The sequence below is a fragment of the Rhinolophus sinicus genome, chromosome 18, assembly GCF_057876585.1.
Source record: "Rhinolophus sinicus isolate RSI-liver-muscle chromosome 18, RSI-T2T, whole genome shotgun sequence".
Taxonomy (NCBI): domain Eukaryota; kingdom Metazoa; phylum Chordata; class Mammalia; order Chiroptera; family Rhinolophidae; genus Rhinolophus; species Rhinolophus sinicus.
Genome location: NC_142518.1, coordinates 105,422,773 through 105,444,540, shown reverse-complemented (window position 1 = coordinate 105,444,540; position 21,768 = coordinate 105,422,773). Strand labels below are relative to the sequence as shown.

At 43.3% G+C, this 21,768-nt stretch overlaps 1 protein-coding gene and 1 long non-coding RNA gene across 3 annotated transcripts in view; one reads left to right on the top strand and one right to left on the bottom strand.

The window, feature by feature from the left end:
• Positions 1 to 4,497: 4,497 nt before the first annotated feature.
• On the bottom strand, positions 4,498 to 11,972 carry SLITRK2 (SLIT and NTRK like family member 2). The gene has a single exon (XM_088794723.1). The coding sequence runs from the start codon at positions 11,970 to 11,972 to the stop codon at positions 9,435 to 9,437; it is 2,538 nt and encodes an 845-aa protein (XP_088650849.1). The 3' UTR covers positions 4,498 to 9,434.
• Positions 11,973 to 12,465: 493 nt separating this feature from the next.
• Positions 12,466 to 21,768, top strand: part of LOC141569609 (uncharacterized) — a 135,591-nt gene continuing 126,288 nt past the window's right edge. Inside the window, exon 1 of one of the 2 annotated variants that reach the window (XR_016019907.1) lies at positions 12,466 to 12,574. This is a non-coding gene — a long non-coding RNA (uncharacterized LOC141569609). Of the gene's footprint in view, positions 12,575 to 15,473; positions 15,581 to 21,768 lie in introns of those variants that run through there. The other variant, XR_016019908.1, reaches the window with a different exon arrangement.

The window sequence follows — 21,768 nt, the reverse complement described above, 5'->3', positions numbered from 1 at the left end:
ATGTTCTCTCTCCCCAACATATAGGCAGTCCTTGGCACACAGGCAGTGGCTAGTGGTGTCTCCATTTCTCCCCAGAGTCTCAACCCAGTGCTGGGCCCAGGCTGGGCCTTCAAGAACACTTGTGGATTTGTTTTCCACGTGCACAGCATCTGCTCGAGTGCTCAGCACACAATGAGCACTCCATAAATTGTATTTTTAGAGACAATCTGTTACCACATAAGGACTACCAGAAATTACTCATACTCTGTGTAAATGGATTTATACAATTATAATGTTTAGGAGCTGGAATAAGGATGAGGGAGAGAAAAATCATGAGACTCGTTTTTGTTTGTTTGTTTGTTTGTTTGTTTGTTTTTTAAGCCAAAAGGAACAATAAAACTTCTACTCCAAATGTTTTCACTGGTGTGTCACAGAACGGGTTTGAAGGTTTGTTGCAAATGATGTGTTATTAATGATCGTTCCTGTATCAAGTTTGTGAATGATTTACTACTTTTTTTGTGAATTGAACTGGATTTCCAGGTTTCCCCAGGAGTTGCTCTCTTGACAGAGAAGGCTTTTTGTTTTTTATTTCAGATAAGGAAACTGAGGCTCAGAGATGGGAAGGAACTGATTCAGTGACACACGGTGAGTCAGTAGAGACATGGAGGCCAACTCTTAGGGCTACTTGTCCTGCCAATGTCCTCAGATCCCCCTCACTCAGCAAATCAGAGGGAGTCAGTGTGATTGAAGACAAAAGCAAACAGAGTGCAGTACAATTCAAAGTCTTACTCACATAGGAAATATTTGTTTCTTAGTCATGGATCAAAATTTGGAGAAGATTTCTCTTGGAGAGGCGAGGGAAGAGGGTTTTTGTGAAACTACCTATTTCCTGGCCCTCTGTTGGAAACCATTCGAGAAAGTATATATTTACTCCTCTCCTCCTCAGACTTTATCTTTGTCCAAATATCTATCCTTGGATATTTGATTTTGTTCTAAAGGAAAACTCAGAAAATCCAACTGAAAAACAACCAACTGCATCAACACAGGCACAGCCTCCCCATTTTAATCTGTAAGAGCAGAAGAATTCACTTATTTTTAAAATGTCAGAACATTCGAGCTATTTGCATAGTAGATCTAAGCAACTTTCTGATGAGTCTGCACCCCAAAAATCTAAAAGTAATGAGATTCGTTCAACAAAACCCTCTCTAAGATTACCCAGATTGTTGCTACAGAATTGTACACCTGAAATCTATGTAATTTTACTAACAATTGTCACCCCAATAAATTTAATAAAAAAACAAAACAAAAAACAAAAAAACGTACTTGCTTTGCAGAAATCAATTTAGTAAATAAATATATTTTGTTGCCAAATTTCAAGTAAAACATTTGAAATGTAATCATACCCTAATTCTTTAGTATCTCAATGGCATCCTATTTATTTATTTTTTAAGATGATGGTTTGGACAAGGATAACCTAACCTACACTTGCTTTTTCATAACCTTCTGTAACATGGCGGAAGAAACCACACAGCAAAGTGTAGCTGGAAGTTTCTTTTATTCACTAATGCTTTTAACAAGCCCCTCAGAAACCTCTGGAAAGCAGAAGAAGATTTTGAATGGATGTGTTTTCCTCTTTTTCACTCTTGGAAAGATCATGTCCGATGAATATTATAAGATTGAAAACCTTATTTCTTTGCTTTCCAGTTAAAATCTATTTGACCAGATAGAGACACATTGGCCCAGCGATAAAACAATCGCTGAAGTTTATGATCAGAAAGAAGACAAACACCACTTGTCAGCTGAGAGCTTTTTTCACTGGAATGAATCATTGATTTTTCGGAAGCTCAACAGAATTGTCCAAGGGTCCAGCAGTTTCCCTGATGATAAGACACTTGGCAGCGTTGGCTAAAAGGGTGGGATGATGAACAAATAAATGGGCAAATTGCTCTATGCCCTGAAATGGGATAATGTGGTATTTTTAGATTCATAGTTTAACTTTCTTAATTATTACACAGAATAATTAAACTCATCAACCCAATAGACAACTCCTCTGCAAAACATCTAAATGAAAAAGCCATCAACTCCGCCAGCCACCACCCCCGCCACCACCAAAAGAATTAGTAGGATGTTGTGATTTACGGAGAAGTAAGGAAAGTGTTTTAAACATTTTTTAAAGACCAATTTAGGAAGAGAAATTAACCCAAGACCAATGGTACTTTTGAATCCTGTAAAAATCAAATCAGAGTAAGGCCATGCTCACATGAGACAACTGAAGGGAGGCGAGGGGTAAGGGATTTTCAGACTTGCATCGCCTGAATAATTGTCTCAATGCCCTGTTTTGTGTGCAGCAACCACTCCCAAAATAGCCTAGAACCAAAGGGAGTATTAAAGTTGGATATGTCCATTGACTTCATCCAGTCCAATACTATTCCAAGATGGGGAAACTGAGACCCAAGGAGAGTTATAACTTGTCCTCACAGCTTTTTAGGTGCACGAAGATCAGAATCTCACATCTTAGGAGTCGTCATTATGAAACAACACCTGTAGGTTCTTATCTTGTATAAATCAGACGATGACACATCATGTTCTGACAGAAATATGCCTTCATATAGTTTTGAGCCCAAGGAATTTCTCTTCTATCTGGAAGACTTAAACAAACCAATGAAATACACAGAGCCATAGGGAGAACTAAATGATAAAGTCTGGAAGAATGCGTCATTCTAGCTCGTCAGGGAGAGCATTTCCTCTCACCTCAGAATCTCCCCATTCCCAAAGCCAATGCGAAGGCAATCTTACAGCTCAGCAGTAAAGCTACTTTTAACTCTACAGTGAGAGCATTGGGTTCAAAAGACAGACTCAAGTGGCAGTTAAAATTGGGCCTGTCTGCATGTAATAAGCTTTGGATCTTGACTGTGTGTTACCGGAACTTCTGAGCAATCCTCACGGTATGTGTCTGTGTGTGTGTGTGTGTGTGTATGTGTGTGTGTGTGTGTGTGTGTGTGTGCGCGCGTGGGCGCGCGCACGCACGTGTGTGTGTTTCGCATATGTTCTGAAAACTTTCCAACTAAATATTTGTTTAAGACTTCCTGGAAAGCTAAGAATCTATTGTAATTATGCTTTGAACTGAGATCCTCCAGTTTTCAACTCTTTCATGTTCACATGAAAGCCAGAGTCTGATTCATTTACTCATTAAGGAAACACTTATGGGAGTTATTACGTTCTAAAACACTCTGTCAGGTGTTAACAGTGTGAAGGTGAAAGGGGCTTGAGAAGTGTGGGCCTGGCCAGGGATTACCTAGATAGACGCCCTTCACCTATTCTGTCTGCCCAACAGTCACTTTGTTAGCCAGAAACTACCTTACATTCATGCTGCCGCCAACATTCCGTCAAGATCAAATATGTCCCCAAATGCAGGGAACTGGATTTGACAGATAATTAGCTCAAATGTTCCCTTTTAGGGTAATGTTGATGGCAAACAAAATAATATTTGAAAATCCAATTAATAAAAATGATGTTTACCTAATGACAAAGCAGTTACCCAGGGAAACATGGATCAGGTGCGTTTCCAGCCCCCATTTGGGAATGACGACATCTTTTGCTGGTCCTTTGCCAGTATCAACAGACACACACGACTTGCTGATGTTTTATGCTACATATGTTCAGAATGGGGAGCTGGACATTACTTCATTCCCACTCCATTTCAACTCATCTTTTGAAAGGATCAGATAATGTACTGTAAAAAGCACCAACTCTCATTCGCCAACAAAACACTTTGCAATGAGGCTCTTCAAATTGTTTCAGCTACCCTGTGAAGGCTACACAAATAAACGGAATCCACTGTGCACATAGCAAATTAATAATCTCAAGAGAGGATACTCTGTTTTAAGTCCTCGTGTCCACCACAGGAATCTCACATCCTTTGTTATGTTAGACATTTGCGAATGGAGCATACCTGGCAGATACAGTCTGATGTTCCACAAAGCCGAAGGGACTTTGTTGTCATATAACCACAGTAACAGCAACAAATGCACCTCCCCGCCCCCTGCCAGTCTCATTCAACTGTAGTCTTGGGAATCTAGTGAATAGTATCTCCATTAATGAATTCATAATTGCTATTCCTTGGATTTGCATGTAAATCTGTCTCTTATTTTATAAAATATAAATTTATTAGATCAGTTGTGGTATTAGAACTTTATGGTGAAAAACAGTTGGCTGTGGCGTGGGTGGGGAGAGTGGGAAATCAGTAGACTTTTTAATTCCTAAAGAAACTTAATCTCTATTTGAATTGTTTTTGTTGATTTTTTTAAAAGTCTGATACTAATGGACATTCAAAGAAAAGTACTAATCTGTGTTTAAAGAGCTCATTGACCCTTCATATGTAAATTATGATCATATAAAGAAGAGACACCTTAATTTGTAAACCTTTGAACAGCATATAGCAAGTCAAAGAGGAAGGTTCCAGTAATACTTTGCAATTAATTCTTCTTAAGAGTCTGAAGAATTTTTCTAATTCAAGTGTTAATTTTTAGTGAATATTTATTTATTAACTGAAAGCTAACTACAGCATAAAATAATTGTGTAAACAGTTTATCCAATAAAACACAATATCATTTGATCACATTTCCAATATTTCATTTTGCCTATTAACAGCCCAAAATATGACATTCATTTTTTGAAACAATGTCAATATTTGGCACAGAAATCTATTTACACGAGAGCTTGTTTCATTTGCCATTTATTCCAGTAACTTGAGAACAATTATTTGCAACTAAATCTAACAGTATTTGTACAAGTACTTTCAAGCTAAAATACTGCTAAAAAATTCTAACACACATGCAATTCAATATGTTTACATAATAACATATTTATTATAAAATCGGTGACTCTGAGCACGTTATAGCCAGGAGTCACTCTACCCTCTAATGAAACATGGCCACATCTGAGAGGAGACGCTGCTGGGCAGAAGAGTCCTGCATTCAATTAAGTTGAAATGGGTTGCCTACTTGGACTGTTCAGGAATGCTACTGCATCATCATGGAATCGCTTGATAGCTCAATTCACACAAAACTGCAGCAGATTTTCAAGTATAAGCCCTTAGCAACCAAGAAACTGGTAGCACAAGCAGCATTGGCAAAATACACTCTTATTATGCAGGTGGGCTCCGTTTTAAGCAAAGTCAATATTGAAAATCCAAATATACAAAACAGATAAACTAGAGAGTGATTACTTGTATTATAAAATGGTTTTCTGCTTTATAAAAGGATTCACAAGATCCCTCTAAATGGCAGCTCCCCTAATGCATTTAAAATACAATTTGATTTACAAAACTACAATTTACGCATGACTTTTTGCACAACCATTGTGAGAAGCAAAGTACACCTATATACAGTACTTAATTTTCTCTCTCAGGATTGAAGTAAGTGCCTTCACATTGTATTGGTAAAAGACACTTAAGCCCAAATGTGATCTTTTAAGCCACTGAAATATAAAGTAAATATTGCCTCTAAAACATGGATAGTCCAGAAAAGTAAAGTACATTTGTGATTTTGTATTTACATTTTTGGGACTCATCTTTAAATTGTAGATCTTTAGACAGCACACATATATAATAGCTACCTTCAGGCCATATTGTTGGGCCTTGTTCTACAGAAATTTGTTTTATTTTATTTTAGTGGGTTTTTTTTCCCTTTTTTCCTGTGTAACTCTAAAGAGATGTCTGTAATGGTTACACTGTAGCTAGTCTATTGAAGACATGTCAGTTTTATACTTCATTGCACAGCATCACCTTTTTAAAAAATGCAACTTCCTACATTTCATCCGTGTTCCCACTGTTTACTCTGGGCAATTGTCATTCATATCCTTTATTAGCACTGAGCTCTCCACCGCTGTGGGTGAGGGGGTGGGGCTGAGATCCTGTCTACTGTACCTCTGTGCCCCCTCAGCGTACAACATAGAGCCTGGCACCTAGGAGGCAAGCACTCAATAACTATTTCTTCAATGATTGAAGAAATGACTGAATTGGGAGAACTTCCTGGAAGGCTTTCTTCACTCTAGCCTCCAATCCAGTATGTTTCCAAAATGCGTCCAAGCAAAATGAATTCCCAGAGTCTGAAAAATCCCAGAATCTCTCTCTTGTTCCTTATACACTTTTCGTAAAATCCATAAAATATTGAGCCCTTGATGACATGGAGATACTTAGAAAAATAAAATCACCTTAGAGGTCAGAGGACAAAGCAGAGGAAATTGAAGGGTAATTTCCTTACTCACCAAATTGCTGGAGTGAACTAACAAGGCACACAAGTTGACCAATGTCCAGAACCAAATTAGACTCTTGGCAATTGTGTCCAGACTGAGAAATGGTACTTTTGAGTGTTTTGATACAGACTTAGCCACAGGTATATCCAGAAGCAGTGAAAGCAACTGATTAAGAGCTAGCATCAAAGGGAATTGCCATTTGCTATTTGTAGGGCCAGACATAGATCTGTTCCAGGCAGGGCCAGGGGAGATCACATTCTGTTGGCTGGAACCATTTCGCTGGGCTGATGCTCGTACCCATTATAAGCTGCATGTGAAATAAAAGGGAAATAGCAAAATCCAGCTGTAGGAGATAAAAATAAAAATCCTAAAATAAAATATGTTTGAAAGCGCTTGAGTGGATAAAGCAAAACAATACGTCGTCAGTGGGGATGTTAAGTTAATAAACATAAAGTGTTTGTGATTGCATTAGAAAATAAAGCTTCAAAGTATATGGTATATTATGCCTTTAAACGAAATAATCTGGAGCAAATTCAAACGATTTCATTTTCAAACCTAATACAAATAAAGTACAGATCTAAAAAGCATGAGAATCTAGAATTAAACCATAATTATTAAGTAGGAGAGTTTATGAATCTGAATTCTTCCAGGAGGCCTCTTTAGAATCATGTAACTAAATGAATATGAAAGTATCTGTATTTAAAATTAATGAATTCGTTTTTCTATGGATAATGGCATTTTACAGGAATGACTTTACTTTCAGGAGAATAAGAACAAATGCTGAAGTAGTATCGCTACATCAATAGTTCTGGTCATATAGTTTAAACCTAAAAACTATCTTAATAGAATATGTATGTTAGTTTCCCTTCATAATCGCTTCCCCAAATACCTACCTCAGTATTCTGTATTTGTCATTGCACCACATGAGAGCAGCCACAAGAGGATTTTTGAAACTCATATAGAAATACTTCACTCAAAGAGGAGTGGTTTCCAGGAGCTATCTCCAAGTTCAGCTAGCATAATACTCTAGCTCCTTTTCTGTGAAATCTCTTTACATTAACTTTCTTGTAGATCATTTCAGGCCATCGTTTTCAATTTTGATCTAATGGCTTTAAATAAGAGTTATGATCTCTAATCAAAGAATGAACACGTTAGCTTGTCACTGTAAGATATTCAGAGATTCTAGGCTGTCGGAGGCATTTTTTTTTTCCTGAACGCCTTCCCTTTACATTTATATAGACACAATTACCTTCTATTGTTAAAAAAAATGTTTTGCACCAGTCATTCATCCAAATAATTTGGATTTAAGTAATTTCTAATGGAAAGCCTATCACATGAATTGTTTATAGTGACAGACAATATACTATTCGTCATTTTAAAGCTTTAAAAGTAAGTTATCAGGATCCACTTCAATCTCCACATGATAATAAAGGGTTATTATGTTCAGTAACCTATTTATGAAAAGGAAACAGTGTGCTTCTTTCAGACGCCATCAATTGCTTTAATAAGGATTTGAAAAGCTGGACTACTTTATATGCGGATCACCATCCCAGTTGCATAAGGATTTACAATAGACAAAACAAAACTATTTTTTGTTGTAAAGAAGGGCTGTTTGTTTAAATCACACAATAATGCTTGCATCTCAAAATTACTTACAGGCTAATAAGGCTTCATAAACGTTATATAGACTTGGTTAGTTAAAATCATTTTAATGCTCAAAACAAAAGGCTCGCTCAAACCGACAAGGAAAAAAATCAAGGAACACATGCCTAAAGAAGGCAGAAGAAAAAAAAGATGCTTACTTTCTTTGTTTAGGTACTTCTTAATCAATTTGGAGATGCAAATAGTATATGATTTGATAGCACCCTGTTAACACTTCGATAAACTCAAGAGGAAAACCTGCCTTCTCTGAACATGTGAAAATTGAGAAGGATTCCGAGTCTAAACTTTAATCCTAAAAGAAAGTAACGTATGCGTTCCTCTCTGCTGCCTTGAATTTGCAGAGAATTTACTTGGGAAGTTTTAATCTCACCTTTGAAGTCTTCCTTCAAGGTATTTAATGGCTCATATGTCTTTATTAAATGAGGTGTGTGGCGGCCTCTACTGGTGTGTGTTTATAGAAAATGTTTCAATAGGCAGAAAAAATATTAATTTCAATTAAAAAGTTAGAAATACAGACTCTGTCATTTAAATATATAAAAATATCTAATTTAATGCAGAAAAAATATATTACAAGTTGTGTAATGTACTCTTAATTAGAAAAATAATCTAAAACACTGACCATGTTAGTGTAAAATAATGATTTACGGAAGGGCATTAATTGTTCAATTCACTCTGATATTGGGTTAAATATATTTTATTAATGAATTACTAATCCCAACTGAGGCGGTTTATTACCTCTAGTCCACTGTTAAATCCCCTTAGTTGACTTAAATAAAATCACTTAGAACAAATCCAGAGGAAAGGAAATATTTTACAGTTAAATCTATGAAGCCCTAGACCTAGAATCATTTGATGACAGGCTGGTTTCAACAACTCAAGCAAACTGTACGTTGACTTAATATAGCTGACATTTAGATCTATTTTACGGTGTTTTTAATTTCAAAAATACAACACATTAAAATAGGTTCAATTTATCAAAGCTAAAAGCAACATTTAAGTAATGTACATAAAGTGCAAAGGCACTTTAACACAAAGCAGTGATGCCTACTGGCTACACTCGATAATTGAAGATGGAAATACCATATATCATTATTTACAAAAGAATTTATAGTCTCAAAAGATCTTTGGAGATCTTCTACAAAATACACTAAATAGCCATTTTCACTTGAAAAGTCTGCTGACTCTGTCTTCATTCACTATAATCTCCTCTTCCCATCCCCCACTGGAAAAAATAAAAGAAGAAAAGAAACAAAACCATAAACAAAATATATGAAAAAATGCATCGTAGAAACATTCATGGTCAATGATGATTCCTAAGGAGAGAAGGAGAAAAGGGGGGAGAGGGGGCAAGAGAGAAATAACTTAAAGGAAAGCTCGAAAAAGCAGTATCATGGCTTCACCCCATCCCCCAAACATTTTCAAAGTCCCCCATTGACGCAGGGAAGGGGAGAACACGAACAAACACAAAAACAAATGCGGTGCTTCCAACAGTTTGGAGCAGCATACTTTGATGCCATAGGGTTGTAAATGATTTCCCTTCACAGCTGACTGATTGCAGTTTGTTTTTCCAGAACTTCGAGGTAGTCTGGTTCTGATTGCGGCTTAGCTTGCAGTAAAGGGTGATCGGGTTTTGACTGCCCCACAAAGCATTTCCTGGGAGTTCCATATAAAACGGTCTTATTGATTCTGTCTTGGTTTTGGCGTCGAGATTCATATGAAGGGGCGAACTGCCTTTTAGGTAGGGTACAAAAGTTATAATGGACTAGTCCTGTACTAGGAAGTTCGTTGACTCGCTCAGCAATATTCTGATAGAGCAGCTCAGGCTCTCTTGGTGTGGCCGGCTTTTCTAGCAACTCAGTGGCACTTATAGTGTAAGCAAGAGTGGCTGGCCCTTCTTTTTTCTCCTCCAGGTTGCCATAGCTGAATTCTTGCAGGTTTCGGTAATAGGCTACTGGGTCTCCTTCCTTCTGCATGTAGATGGGGTTTTGGCACATCTGCCCCACCGGTGGGGGGATGTAGTTATAGACGTGGCCGTCCGTTTTATCCTGAGTCTCGCTATTGTAAGACCCATACTGTAACTGAAAGGAACTTACATCTAAGTTGTTGGCACTCCTTGGAACACTTGGCACCCCCTTTCGGCGTTTCAGGACAAAGACGAATAGACCAGCCCCAAAGCAGACAGATAAAATAAAGACAACAAGCAATCCTAAAATTAAGACAGAAAGTGGAACTTCAGTGTGGAGTTCAGGATAGGAACTGGGAGACACACTAAGCGACCGAGGTGTGTCTGTGTTGTGATTCATTGACAAAATGGTTCCGTCTGACAAGTTGGGACTCTCTGGACAGATAGCCTCCCTCCCCAGAAACTTCAGTATCTCCCCTGCATGCTTAGCTGGAGACTCGCAGGTCACCTCGTTGATAATGACAGGGGAATTGGCATGTTCTGTCCAGTCCTTTAGCCCCATGATGTCACAGGTGCAGTCCCACGGGTTCTCTTGCAGGTCTATCTGGATAAAAGCTGGAAGCTGGTCCAGAACCCCTTTCACAGGCAGGTGAGAAAAATGGTTGTTTCTCAGGTTCAGCCTGGTGAGGGCTGTGCCCCCAAATATGTTATCAGGTAAGGACCTCAGCAGGTTGTTATTCAGAAACAGTAGCTGGAGGTTAATCAAAGCATCAAAGGTCAGCGGCTTAATTTCCTTAATCACATTATACTCTAAATAGAGATACTGCAAGCTGTGCAGTCCATCAAACATAGACGGATACAGCACTTCAAGGTAATTGCCATTCAGATAAAGTCTGCGTAAACTGGTCAGATTTGTGAAAGCACCTCCCTGAATGACTGCAATCCTGTTGTTTCCTAAATGCAACAAATCCAAAGAACTGTAATCTAAGAGGTCGTTCTTATAGACAGTTTGAAGATAGTTCCCTGTCAGGTAGAGTTTCTTTGGATTGGTAGGTTTGGGCTGCAGGTCGGAGATATTAGTGAACTTCCTTTCTTGGCAGTTTACGTTTAGACCATTGTCTGAGCTCTGAGAGGTGCACACACAGCTACTGGGGCAGGTGAGGGGCACGGGGGACTTGGTCTGGTAGACCATGATTGGGCCAAAGCTCTGCCTGTCCTTCGACACGGTGACCCGGGGCGTCGGCCGATTTCTCATTTTGGGTGGCCGGCTGGCTTTGGGAGCCCTGGTTGGGTTGAGAGCAGGGTTCATTGTAGGTGACAGCCTTTGGACGTGTGTGTCAGCATGGCTGCCCCTCTGACTGGAGTCGCCAGTACTTTTTCTGGGACAGAGGTCTTGCCTGGTCAGTTGGGTCACATCTTTCCCGTGCAATCTAAAGGGAGTTTCACAGACGATCTCCCCCACAAAGACAGTTATGGTGTCCAGCCAAGCCTTGAGAGGAAGTAAGTCACAAGTGCAGTTCCATGGATTTTCCTCCAGCTGAATCTCCATGATCCCTCCGATATGTTCAAGGACACCCGCAAAAGGCATGACTTTCAGCCGGTTTCCTCTGAGATCTAAGTGGGTCAGCAGGACAAACCGGAACACATTGCTGGGCAGTGACAGCAGAAGGTTGTCATTCAGAATGAGCACTTTGAGCTTATTCAGTTTGCTGAATGCCCCTGCCTCGATGGCACTGATGTAATTATAGTCAGCCTGGAGGTACTCCAGGCTCTCCAGGCCCAGGAAGGTGTCCTCCCTCAGCACCTCGAGCTTGTTGTTGTTGAGGTGCAGTCTCTTGAGGGTTTTCAGGCCGCTGAACGCCCCGGTTCGGATCTCCTGCAGCCCGTTGTTACCCAGGTGGAGAGTCACCGCGTTGGAGTAATTGACGAACTCGTTTGGGTACAGTCTCGTCAGGAGGTTTCCATTGAGGAAAAGCTGGTAGATTCGATACTGAGGGGGCTGGAGCAGGCTGACAGTTGTAAATCCTTTGTTTTCGCAGTTAATATTCAGTACGTTTTCCTTCTCTTCGCACAGGCAGCGGATCTTGCAAATGTCTTTGGCAGTTTTGCGACTCTCCGTCTGTAAGAACCCGGCCACGGTTAACACACTGAGGAACCAAACGCCGCTCAGCATCTTTAGGCACCGTCGGTGTCAGCTCAGGTACCTACAGGCAAACCTTGGGGGGGGGGGGAGCAGGAGAGAGCAGGGTGCGGGGAGAAAGAGACAAGGAAGCCCGATTAAAATGGCAAAGCAAGGGGGCGGAGTGGGAGGGAGGGAGAATGCGGGGAGTGGGCCACACGGCAGAATGAAATCACTGCGTTTTCCAAAGCGGTTTTTCTCTTCCCTCCCCCCGCCCCCAGCTCACCCACACAAGCGTCCCCCAACACACATGCCTGCACCTGATTTCCCGGCGGGTCGCAGCCAGCCACGGAGTCATTAGTAACCGAGTTGTCCTACTAAATTCAGCCCACCTCCTCCTTCCCTGGGGTATCTTGGAGAGATCTCGGGCGGCTCCCCCGTCCTGTGCTCGCAGCAGAAATTGCTTTACTTTTTTTTTTTTTTTTAACTGCGCAAAAGGGGTGGGAAAATCAGGGGACTGGCGGCGGGGGAAGGGGAGGATGGAAGAGCAAAGATAGAGCAGCGTGGGGGTTACTCACACATTAGGAGAAGTCGGGACCCCTCTCCTCTGCAGTCCGCCAGTACTTTAGCATCTTCAGAAAAAGAGGGAGAGCAAGGTAAAAGAAGACGCCGCTTCGGGGGGGATGCCCTGCTTTCTGTTGGTTGATTTAATTTGGCCCGGGGGGGGGGGGTGCGCAGAAATTAGAAATCCGGCAGGCGGCAGGAGAGGAACCGGAGGGTTGGAGCGGCGGGAAGCTGAGCCGATCCGGACTTAGGGTGCGATTGCGTGGGGAGGTTGGGGAGTCGGCCGGCCGGGTCTGCGGGCAGCGGCGACGGCTGAGCCTGGGTGCGCGCTTCCAATCCGGTGGCAGCGGCAGCAGTGCACTTAGCAGTTTGAATTTGAGAGGCTTTGCAGGCTCCCCGGGACAGGGCTAGGGTGACGTCACGGGGGTGGGGGTAGGCAGTGGATCCAGGGCGTGCGCTGGGCGAGGGAGGGGCAGATGTTTCCCTTCCCAGCTAGTGGCTTTGCAAAGCTCAAATCCCGGCTGCAGCAGTTGATTCTGAACTACTCCACCTCCAACCCGCGGGCGGCGAGCGGCTGGCGAGGCGCCTTGAGAGGGGTTCTCCAGGAGGGCCCCCGCTGAGGGGCTGGCACCCTTCTGGTGGTTTTTTCCACCTGCCCCTCCCTCCTTGGCCATTCCAAGGCGGGGGATCTCATTCCAGATTCCCAAGCAGGAGTCCGTTAGGATCTTCTCGCGTGTGTGTGTGTGTGTGTGTGTGTGTGTGTGTGTGTGTGTGTAGATATGCCTCTTTGCTACAGGATTGGGGCTGCCTGCCAACCTCCTAGCTCAGATGCTCTTGGGGGGGGGGGCAATGTGCGCACCAGTGTGTCTATGTAGGAGGGTGAGGAGTTCTCCTAGGGGATGTATGTTTTACATACAGAGCTTTGTTTCAGTACTCAGAGAATTACTTTCTGGCTGGTGACTGGCCGGATATTTGCCTGGATTCTGAAAGTCAGCTCAACGTTAGGCTATGGACTGAAATAAACAACAGCCAAACCCTTCTCCCCCAGAGGTTTATACTTAGCCAGATAATGAGGTTTAAACGTGAGCTTTTTGCCCAAAGGAAGAAGAGGAGTGGGTGTCAGAAAGGCACTGCCAGGCTGAGCCTCAGCTGGAAGTGGGAGCCCAAGGAAGGGTGCCTAAGCCCTCCAGGCTGCAGGCAGGGGCCAGGAAGCTAGGAGAACAGACAACAACAAGGCAGGAAGAGTGGCTCCTGAGAAAGAGAGGAGACATGAACCAAGTCCGGACTGAAACCCAGTAGATCTAGTAGGTTCTGATCTAGCTCTGTTGCCAGCTATGTCACTTGTTTCTGGATCTTCTCATTCCCATTGGTGAAAAAGGGTGGACTATACGGATCCTCCCAGCTATGACATTCAATCAGATTCAGTTAACCTTTCCAAAGCACTATTAATGGCCAGGTGTTGGATTTTTGCCTTCGTCATATCATTACTCCTTCCTTCGTTACCTTAAGTTCCCCGAACCCAGGAGTCTCCCAGTGTGCAGTCCATTTGCAAGATGTGAATGTCTGCTGTTGCCCGGAAGTTGCAGGGGCTACCTCCCGGGGAGATGAGGCAGGAAAAGGAGGGAATGAAAGAGTGGGAAAGGAATGGAGCAAGTCATGTGCCTGTCCCGCGAAATACTTCAGCTTGCTTTCCCCACCTCTTCAGTCCCAGCCTGCTGCAGATAGAGTCAACACAGGGGCCCGCTGCTGTGGCAAATGTGGAATAGAGAGGATCACATAGGCAAAATGAGCCTTTTGAGAAAGCAAAGCCCTCTGCTTCTCCCCTCCTCCTTCCCTCACAAACTCAGGTCCTGCGATTGTTTGTCGGTGTAAGCTCTTCCTCCCCAAGAAGGGCTCAGGACACTTTATAAACTTAGGCACTAGAACAACCTGTGGCTATGGCAGTCTCCCCCAGAATTTTCCTCAGGCTTTCTCTTTCCGCCCTCCTTTTCCTTCTGGGAAGAGCCTTGACCCAGACATCATGAGCCCCTTCCCCATTCTGTAATGTTTGCTTGGTCTTGGGCAAGATCCTTTCCTTCTGAGGCCTGACATTGTCCTCTATGCCAAAGGGTGACACTGAGAAGAGCTGTCCTCAGAGGGGGAGGGGGCCTCCCTCTATTGCAATTGCATCATTAGATGCAAGCAGAGTGATGCAGCACGACCATGGTTAAGCTTCCTTTCATGGCAAAGAGGCATTTATTTCTACATATTTCCAAATATTACATATACATAGTTCCTAGAGAGATAGGGTGTACTCAGTCAGTCATCCATTTAACAAACATTTATTAATTAGGCTAATATTTCACGGAAGTAGAAGCCAACAGGAGAGCTGGACAAGACCTTTGAAATCAGATTCATTGTACGGACAGGACATTCCTCAACCAGGCGAAGTGCTGACTTGCTTAAGGTCAAGAATGTATAAAATTAGAAACAGAACCCAGGAATTCTGAGTCCCAGCCCAGCAGATTTCCAAAGAGCTCACTACTGCTTAGGGTAAATGATGGAAGAACTATCTACCTAAACTTAAATAGGAGTGGTGATGTTTTACCTAAATGTGTTCTTTTAAAAAAAAATGTATCTGAAAGTGAAATATCAAATATTAGTTTTAGTTCTCAAATATAGTAATTTCCTTCAAGGCATTGATGATGCTGTCAATATTTCTTGAGGACAGACACTTTTTTTAGGAGAGAGAGAGAGAGAGAGAGAGAGAGAGAGAGAGAGAGAGAGAGAGAGAGAGAGAGAGGAGAAATTGGGAAAGCTGGGGGCGCTTGAAATTCTTGACAACCTTAGTGAAGAAAATGCGGTAAGCTAGCTAGGGGTAACAGCGCGGGGGACCTTGAGATGTTGTGGCAGATCTTCTTCCCAAGGACCCTCCCACCAATCCTTAGTCTCCAGTCCGTCCCTGAGCTTCCGCAGCGGCGTTCCCAAACATAGTTGTAGAGTCCAAATCAGCCTCAACCCCGATAAAGCACTTTAAGCAAGTTTCATTTGGCCCCGCGTCTAGGGAAGAACCGCCACAACACCCGGCGAGGGAGAGCGAGCTTGAAGGCAGTGGGAAGGTGAGCTGGGAGCCCAAGGGAGGCAGAGGCGGACGCTAAAATAAGGCAAACGCTCCCTCTCCTCGCCGGGGCGAGGGAGGCAGAAACGGGGACTCGGTGGCCTCAGTCTCGCTCGCATCTAACCGGGTAGAGTCTGGCTCCAGTCGCCAATGCTGGCCAGGGCGCGGTGAGTGAGTCGGGCGCGCAGCCTACCTCCGCTCGGCCACCCGCCAACACACCAGGGGGTTAACAGGAATCCCCAAGCCAGCAGTGGTCTGTGTGTGTGTGTGTGGGTGGGGGGGGGGTGACAGGAGGGGGTATTCAACTGCCTGCCAGCGGCCGCCTTCTCTCCCCACCTTACTCCCCAACCCCAGGCAAATGTCTTTCCCCAAGGACGCTTCCAGGCGACCAGGGGGCTCGGCGAGTCCCGCGTCGCCGGACCCCGACCGCTAGCGCAACCCTACCTACCTGCCCTCCCCCTTGCTTCTAGACGCCTGGTGCCGGGCGCGGGGCCCACAGCCGAGACGGCCACATGCGCTGTCTTCGCCCCGGGGGTGGCAGTGACCGCGGGGGTTGTGCCACGCCCGGAGCCCGACCACGCCCGCGCGGAAGGTCCCGGAGCCACACAGCCCTGGCGGGGTGGGAGGCGAGGGTGGCCCCAGCGCGCAGTCCTGGGCAGCTGGCTCCCGGTCCTTCCACGCCGTTCCCTCCGCGAGGGGAGATGGCCGAGAAGGGGCAGGGGGCCGAGCGGAGCCCGCTTGCCCGCCGCGCCGCCGCGGCATTCCCGAGTGCTTAGAACTTACCCAGTGAGCGTGCCGCCCGGAGCTTCCCCTGGAGGCACCCGCAGCATCGGCGACCCGGGCAGGCGCGGGAGCCGACACAGCCTGGGACCCGCGCGGCCCGCGAGCGAGGGCACGGCGGCGAGCACGGGCGGCGCCCCCGGGCAGGCAGATCCCCACTGGAGCGGCTCGCCGCCGGGCAGCGCTTCCAGCAGGAAGGAGGGAGGGAGCCGTGGAGGAGGAGGGAAGCAAAGCGGGAGGGAGCAGGAGGAGGAGGGAGGGAGGGATGACGGCCCCTCTCCCGCACTTATCAATCACCCCGCAGATCAAATGTCCCCGCTGTGCACCAGGGAGGGGGATGTACCAGCCCACAGAGGAGCCGCTGCTCCATTTCTCTGACAAACGCCGCGGAGCGCTGTTCACGCCTCTCGGCCCCTCGCGCCTGGAACTCTGCCCAGCCCTTGCAGCTTCTACCGTGGGCTGCAGCTCGGACTCGGTCAAGGGAAATGAGGATGGCACTCGCTCGGTACCAAAGCCGAGGGGAGACTGAGACCACTGGGTGGAAGTTACGGACAAGTCCAAGAGCAGCCAGCCCTCGGAGCTGGACACCCTCCGGGACGGCTGCCTCCCCTAACTAGTAAGCGCCCAATCATTGGAGTTTGCAGGCAGATATTTAGGAACCTCCTAGGAGGATGGTACACAAGGAATTTCCATAGAATGTGGGGCTGAGCTAGATTTGTGCAAGCGTGTTAACAAAAGCAAGCCCTTAGCGTTCCAGTCCCTGTTTTGATTCGTTTTATTCTTCGCGACGTTGCCCAGATCAACTAGAGAGTACTTTTGGCCACCCTCCCTTCCGTCTTCTCCTTTCTTTTTCCGCTTGGACAGTCCAGGTGGTTGTGATTCAATTAAAGGAAGGCTCTGTGAAAGAGTCACTGTAGTTCTAGAGGGTGTGCGGTTTTCGCCCCAGCACTGTAGTTCTCCTCCAGACCTGCTTTCCCTACGCCCTTCCTTCACCCTCCCAGCGTGTTCCGGATGAAGTTGCAGTTTATTCATCTAAGCCAGGAGTAGGGAGTTTATTTGATGGCACCAAAACAAGATGTCATCACCATCCCCTGTCCTTCTCACATCCCTTCCAGTCTGCAAAACCCTCAGTTCTTTAGAATATCCACAAGCTTGATGGTGGAGAATAAGAGGCGAGGAGAGGGGTGCAAAATTAGCTCTCATGCTAATGAATTTGTGTCGGGATTTGTCTGCTTTCAAGGTTATTTCCTATACATTTAAACCAGGTTCTCCCAGCACTGACTTCCATCTCATTCTTGTCCTTACCTTGGGGGGATCTTTTGTGCTTCTTCCTTCTCTTCTTGGCTTTCTTTTTCTCCATAGTTTTCTAAGGAGACCATGCTGGGCCTTTTCAAAGGAACAGTACTGGTAATCTTATATTGTGAACATATGCAGAGTTTAGAAATACTCCAAAGAATGATCTCTTATAATCATATGTCTGAGATGTTAAGTATCATTGCTGTTCCTTTTACTTCATCCCTGAAAAAGCCTTTTTGAGATTTCCCTGCCAGTGAGATAAGCCATTTCAGAATAACACAGTTCTCACATATGGATGCGGGCAGGCTATTTACAGTTACACATTCAGAAACATTGCCTTGCTTTACTATATCCTTATTTGTGTAAATCCCACCACGCTGTTTGATGCACTCTCCAGCTGCAGCCTGGGCACATCATATTATTACTAACTGAGGGCAGTTAATGCTGTCTCCTCTGTCTTTACCTCATTTCTGACTGTGTCATCTTTTCCTGTAGTTATTTAATGGGTGCTATAAACAACCACAAAACAGAGAGCTAAGAGTCCATTCACAGGCAGAAATAATGAGACAGTCATGCTGAAAAAAAGAGACAGTTTACTGAGAAGGGTGGTGTGTCCCTAGCCAAAGGGAACACACAAAGAAGCAATAACTTGTGTACAGATTAGATGAGGAACATGACATCAATGATAAAAAAAACACGGTATTTTATTTTGATCCAGTAGAAACATGTAAAATAAGACATGCATCAATTTTAATTAGCCTTGTAAGCAAGTCTCACGTGTTTACCAGCCATCAGAAAAGCACACTGATAGTAAGATAAAATGAAAAAATGCAGACTTTTCTTTCTGCATGTCACCTTTTCAAATATGTGAGTAGCTATTTCGAAGGGTGTCCTGAATGCACATGCACAAAAAAACTACGAGCAATGCAAAACTTGATATAAGGGTTGTTGCACAGATAATTGTAGAAGAGAGCTGGAAGCATGTGAGAGTTTTAAATGTAGCAATTTATTTGAGAACTGCTTTATACTGACTTTTCTAAAACTTTCTGTGTTGGTGAAAATTTCCTGATAAAAACAAATATCAAAGACTTGCACATTAATGTACTTGTGTTAATTAACAAAAATGGCATAATTGATTCTTTGGTGTAGCAGCGTTGTAAATGCATCTCTCTACTTGTGTGCTGTTCTCTATTGATTAGTTCCTATTACTAAAGGGCTTAGAGATTCCTGCTTGCAATGCTGATGGGGATATAGAGAAATAAAATTAAATTTTGTTTGTGCTTTTATAATTTCATTCTCAGAATAGGAGGAAATCAGAAATTTCACCTAGGATGAATAAAAAATGACATGTGCCCACATGTCTAAGATGGTGGAAATGCTGTCCAATTAGTAGGTAGTACATAGTTTGCCTGAGAGTGTGGTTTCTCCACCTTTCCGCACCTATCCAGAGATGGAAAGCTTTAACAAACAAGCAAACAAAAATAATACAAAGTAGAAACCGCATGCAAAGTCAGAAATTCTAAGACAGATGTGAGGTGTTTTCAGAGACTACTGTCCATTTTGAACCAAAGGTTTCAAAGAGTTCAGACAGAGACCAACAAGTTCCTAAATAAAGAAATGCAACACAGAGGACACACCGTTAAGACCAGTAATTATAGGTTAAAGGATATTGTACACTTTGGTTCTGTGATGCTATTGAAAGTGTGGATAGTTTTCAATTCAATTATTTCAATTATTTTGGCAGGCATGTTAGCTTGTTTGGATTGTGCTGGGCCATGACCCAGAGTAGTTTGTCTTTTAATCAAACACATATCCAAACCCTGGGAGACCAATGACCTGGGTTCAGATCCCACCTCTGCTTCCTACTCATCGGGGCTCCCTGGCAGGCACTGCGCCTCTATCATGTGTGAAACTGGGTACTGGCACCTGCCACGTGGAGTCTGTAAGGACAGGATTCAGACCAAAGCCTTTGAAACTTGTGAAGTGGTAAACATGTGAGGGGAAATCTGGAAATGAGGAATTCCTGATCTCACTTCTTCAAAGAAGTAAATTATACACAACAGTGGTTTTAGTGAGAAAGCGGTGTTTTCATTTCAATTGGATAATCAAATCAGGATTAGAAAGCTATTTATGATTCTGTATGAGTTCAAATATTCAAATGAAAACTTCAAAACATCTTATCCTTTCCCTAGATTTTCTAAATAGTAGTTGGATATAATATGTGCGTATATATCAGGGTTTCTCAACCTTGGCACGATTGACATTTTAGACCAGATAATTATTTGTTGTGAGGGATTGTTATGTGCAGTGTGAGAGGTTTAGCAGTATCCTGGGCCTCTACCACTCTTGAGTAGCACCAGCGTGCCATATCTATGTATCTATATCTATATCTGTAGCTACAGCTATAGCTATACCTCTATATCTATATATCATCTATATATCTGTTTATATTATATGTGTATATATGCTTTCTGTGTGTACAAATATAGTATAGTATATGTATGTGTGTATAAACACCTTATGTTTATTTAGCACTTAAACAAACTGAAGGAACATACGCATAACGTACACTGTGACTTGGGGACGGAGCGAGAGCAGGGTCCCAGGCTCCATGATGCCCTGCTTGGTGATCTACTATACCCCGCAGGCTGCCACCTCTTATGCCCCAAGTACCATGAATGGAGGCAAGCAATATACACTGGAACTGCTCTTCATGAAGAAATATATTTTCCGTCATGACCCAGGGTGCCACCATGGGTTGAAACAAGAGTTTCTGAAACAATATTACCCCTGTCATAGCCATGCATCCTGAAATGTTCTATTGTGGTTGATTTTAAAAATGGCTGGCTGTGGCCTACTAAATTGATTTCATGAGTGACTAACAGGTTGTATCATGAGTAACTAACAGGTTTGAAGAACACTGACATGCTGGCTTGAGTAGTGGAGAAAGGAAAACATGGGACAGAACGGAGAAAGGGGGCAGTAAAGAAAGAGAAGAATAGAAATAAAGAAAAAAGAAATGCATGTGATAAAAAACTTATGGCTCTCCACCAATTCTCAAGCATCGTATTGCGATGGCATCTGCTCCCTAACGGTTCTAGGTCTCCCTCCTTGTTGACTGAGTTCTGTGATTCATTGTAAGAACCATATTTAAGCTTACTGCACTTGAGAGTGAATATACATGGCAAAAACCATAGATTTTACAGACAAGGCTCAGGACGGCATTAGTAGGTATTTCATTTCTCTTGACACATTCCATCCTATTAATCTCACTGCGGCTGGAAGTTGGTCTGGAGTTACAAGCTAACGCGTTCAGAAGGGAACCAAATTTATTGGCTTTGACATTATACTTCATTGGAATGGTATAATGCACTTGAGCCTCTGGACTAAGTTCTGTTGATTTTATTTATGTATTTATGTTTGGCCAGTATAAATATATGGTAAAGTATGTTCTGTGGTAGAGAGGTTAATGCTGACTCTGCTGGGACATTCAAAAATGTCTGCACGCAGGACACCCAGTTCTAAAGAGTTATATCCAGCAGAACAGCTACTAAGGATTTGCATTAAGTATTTCTGATTTTTCAAAGTCATCGTTTGTGAAGAAGACTAGGCTATTAATATTAAAAAACATCAAAAATGACACATTCCCAATCTACCCTGAAGTTGTGATTTGCACAAAATGAAGTGGGGTTTAGAAATTGTGGGTTCAAAGGGGAGGTGAGTAAGATCTAGGAAGTAAAAAACAAAAATCATTTACAAGGAGTAGCTGGATGCAGAATTCAATCATCATTGCAAGTCAATGAGAGAAGAATGGATTTTTTTTTTACCTTGAATCTTGGTGATTTATTACTCAGATGTGATATCAGTTCTTCTTTTTTCCCTTCCATTTTTCATCTCCTAGGAAGTTCCCTAAGTGACATTACAATGACACCTGGCACACACCCCTACTCACCTGATTATTGCAGGTGAGGTCACCTCTAAGTCAAATGTAATGGCCCCAGGATGTATGTCAAACAACTTTTGCATCTGTCTGTGATAGTACTTTGGTTCCTAGGCAAATTAAAAAGAAAAAAAAAGCTTCAAATTCCATGACATGTTTGATAATCCAAATAT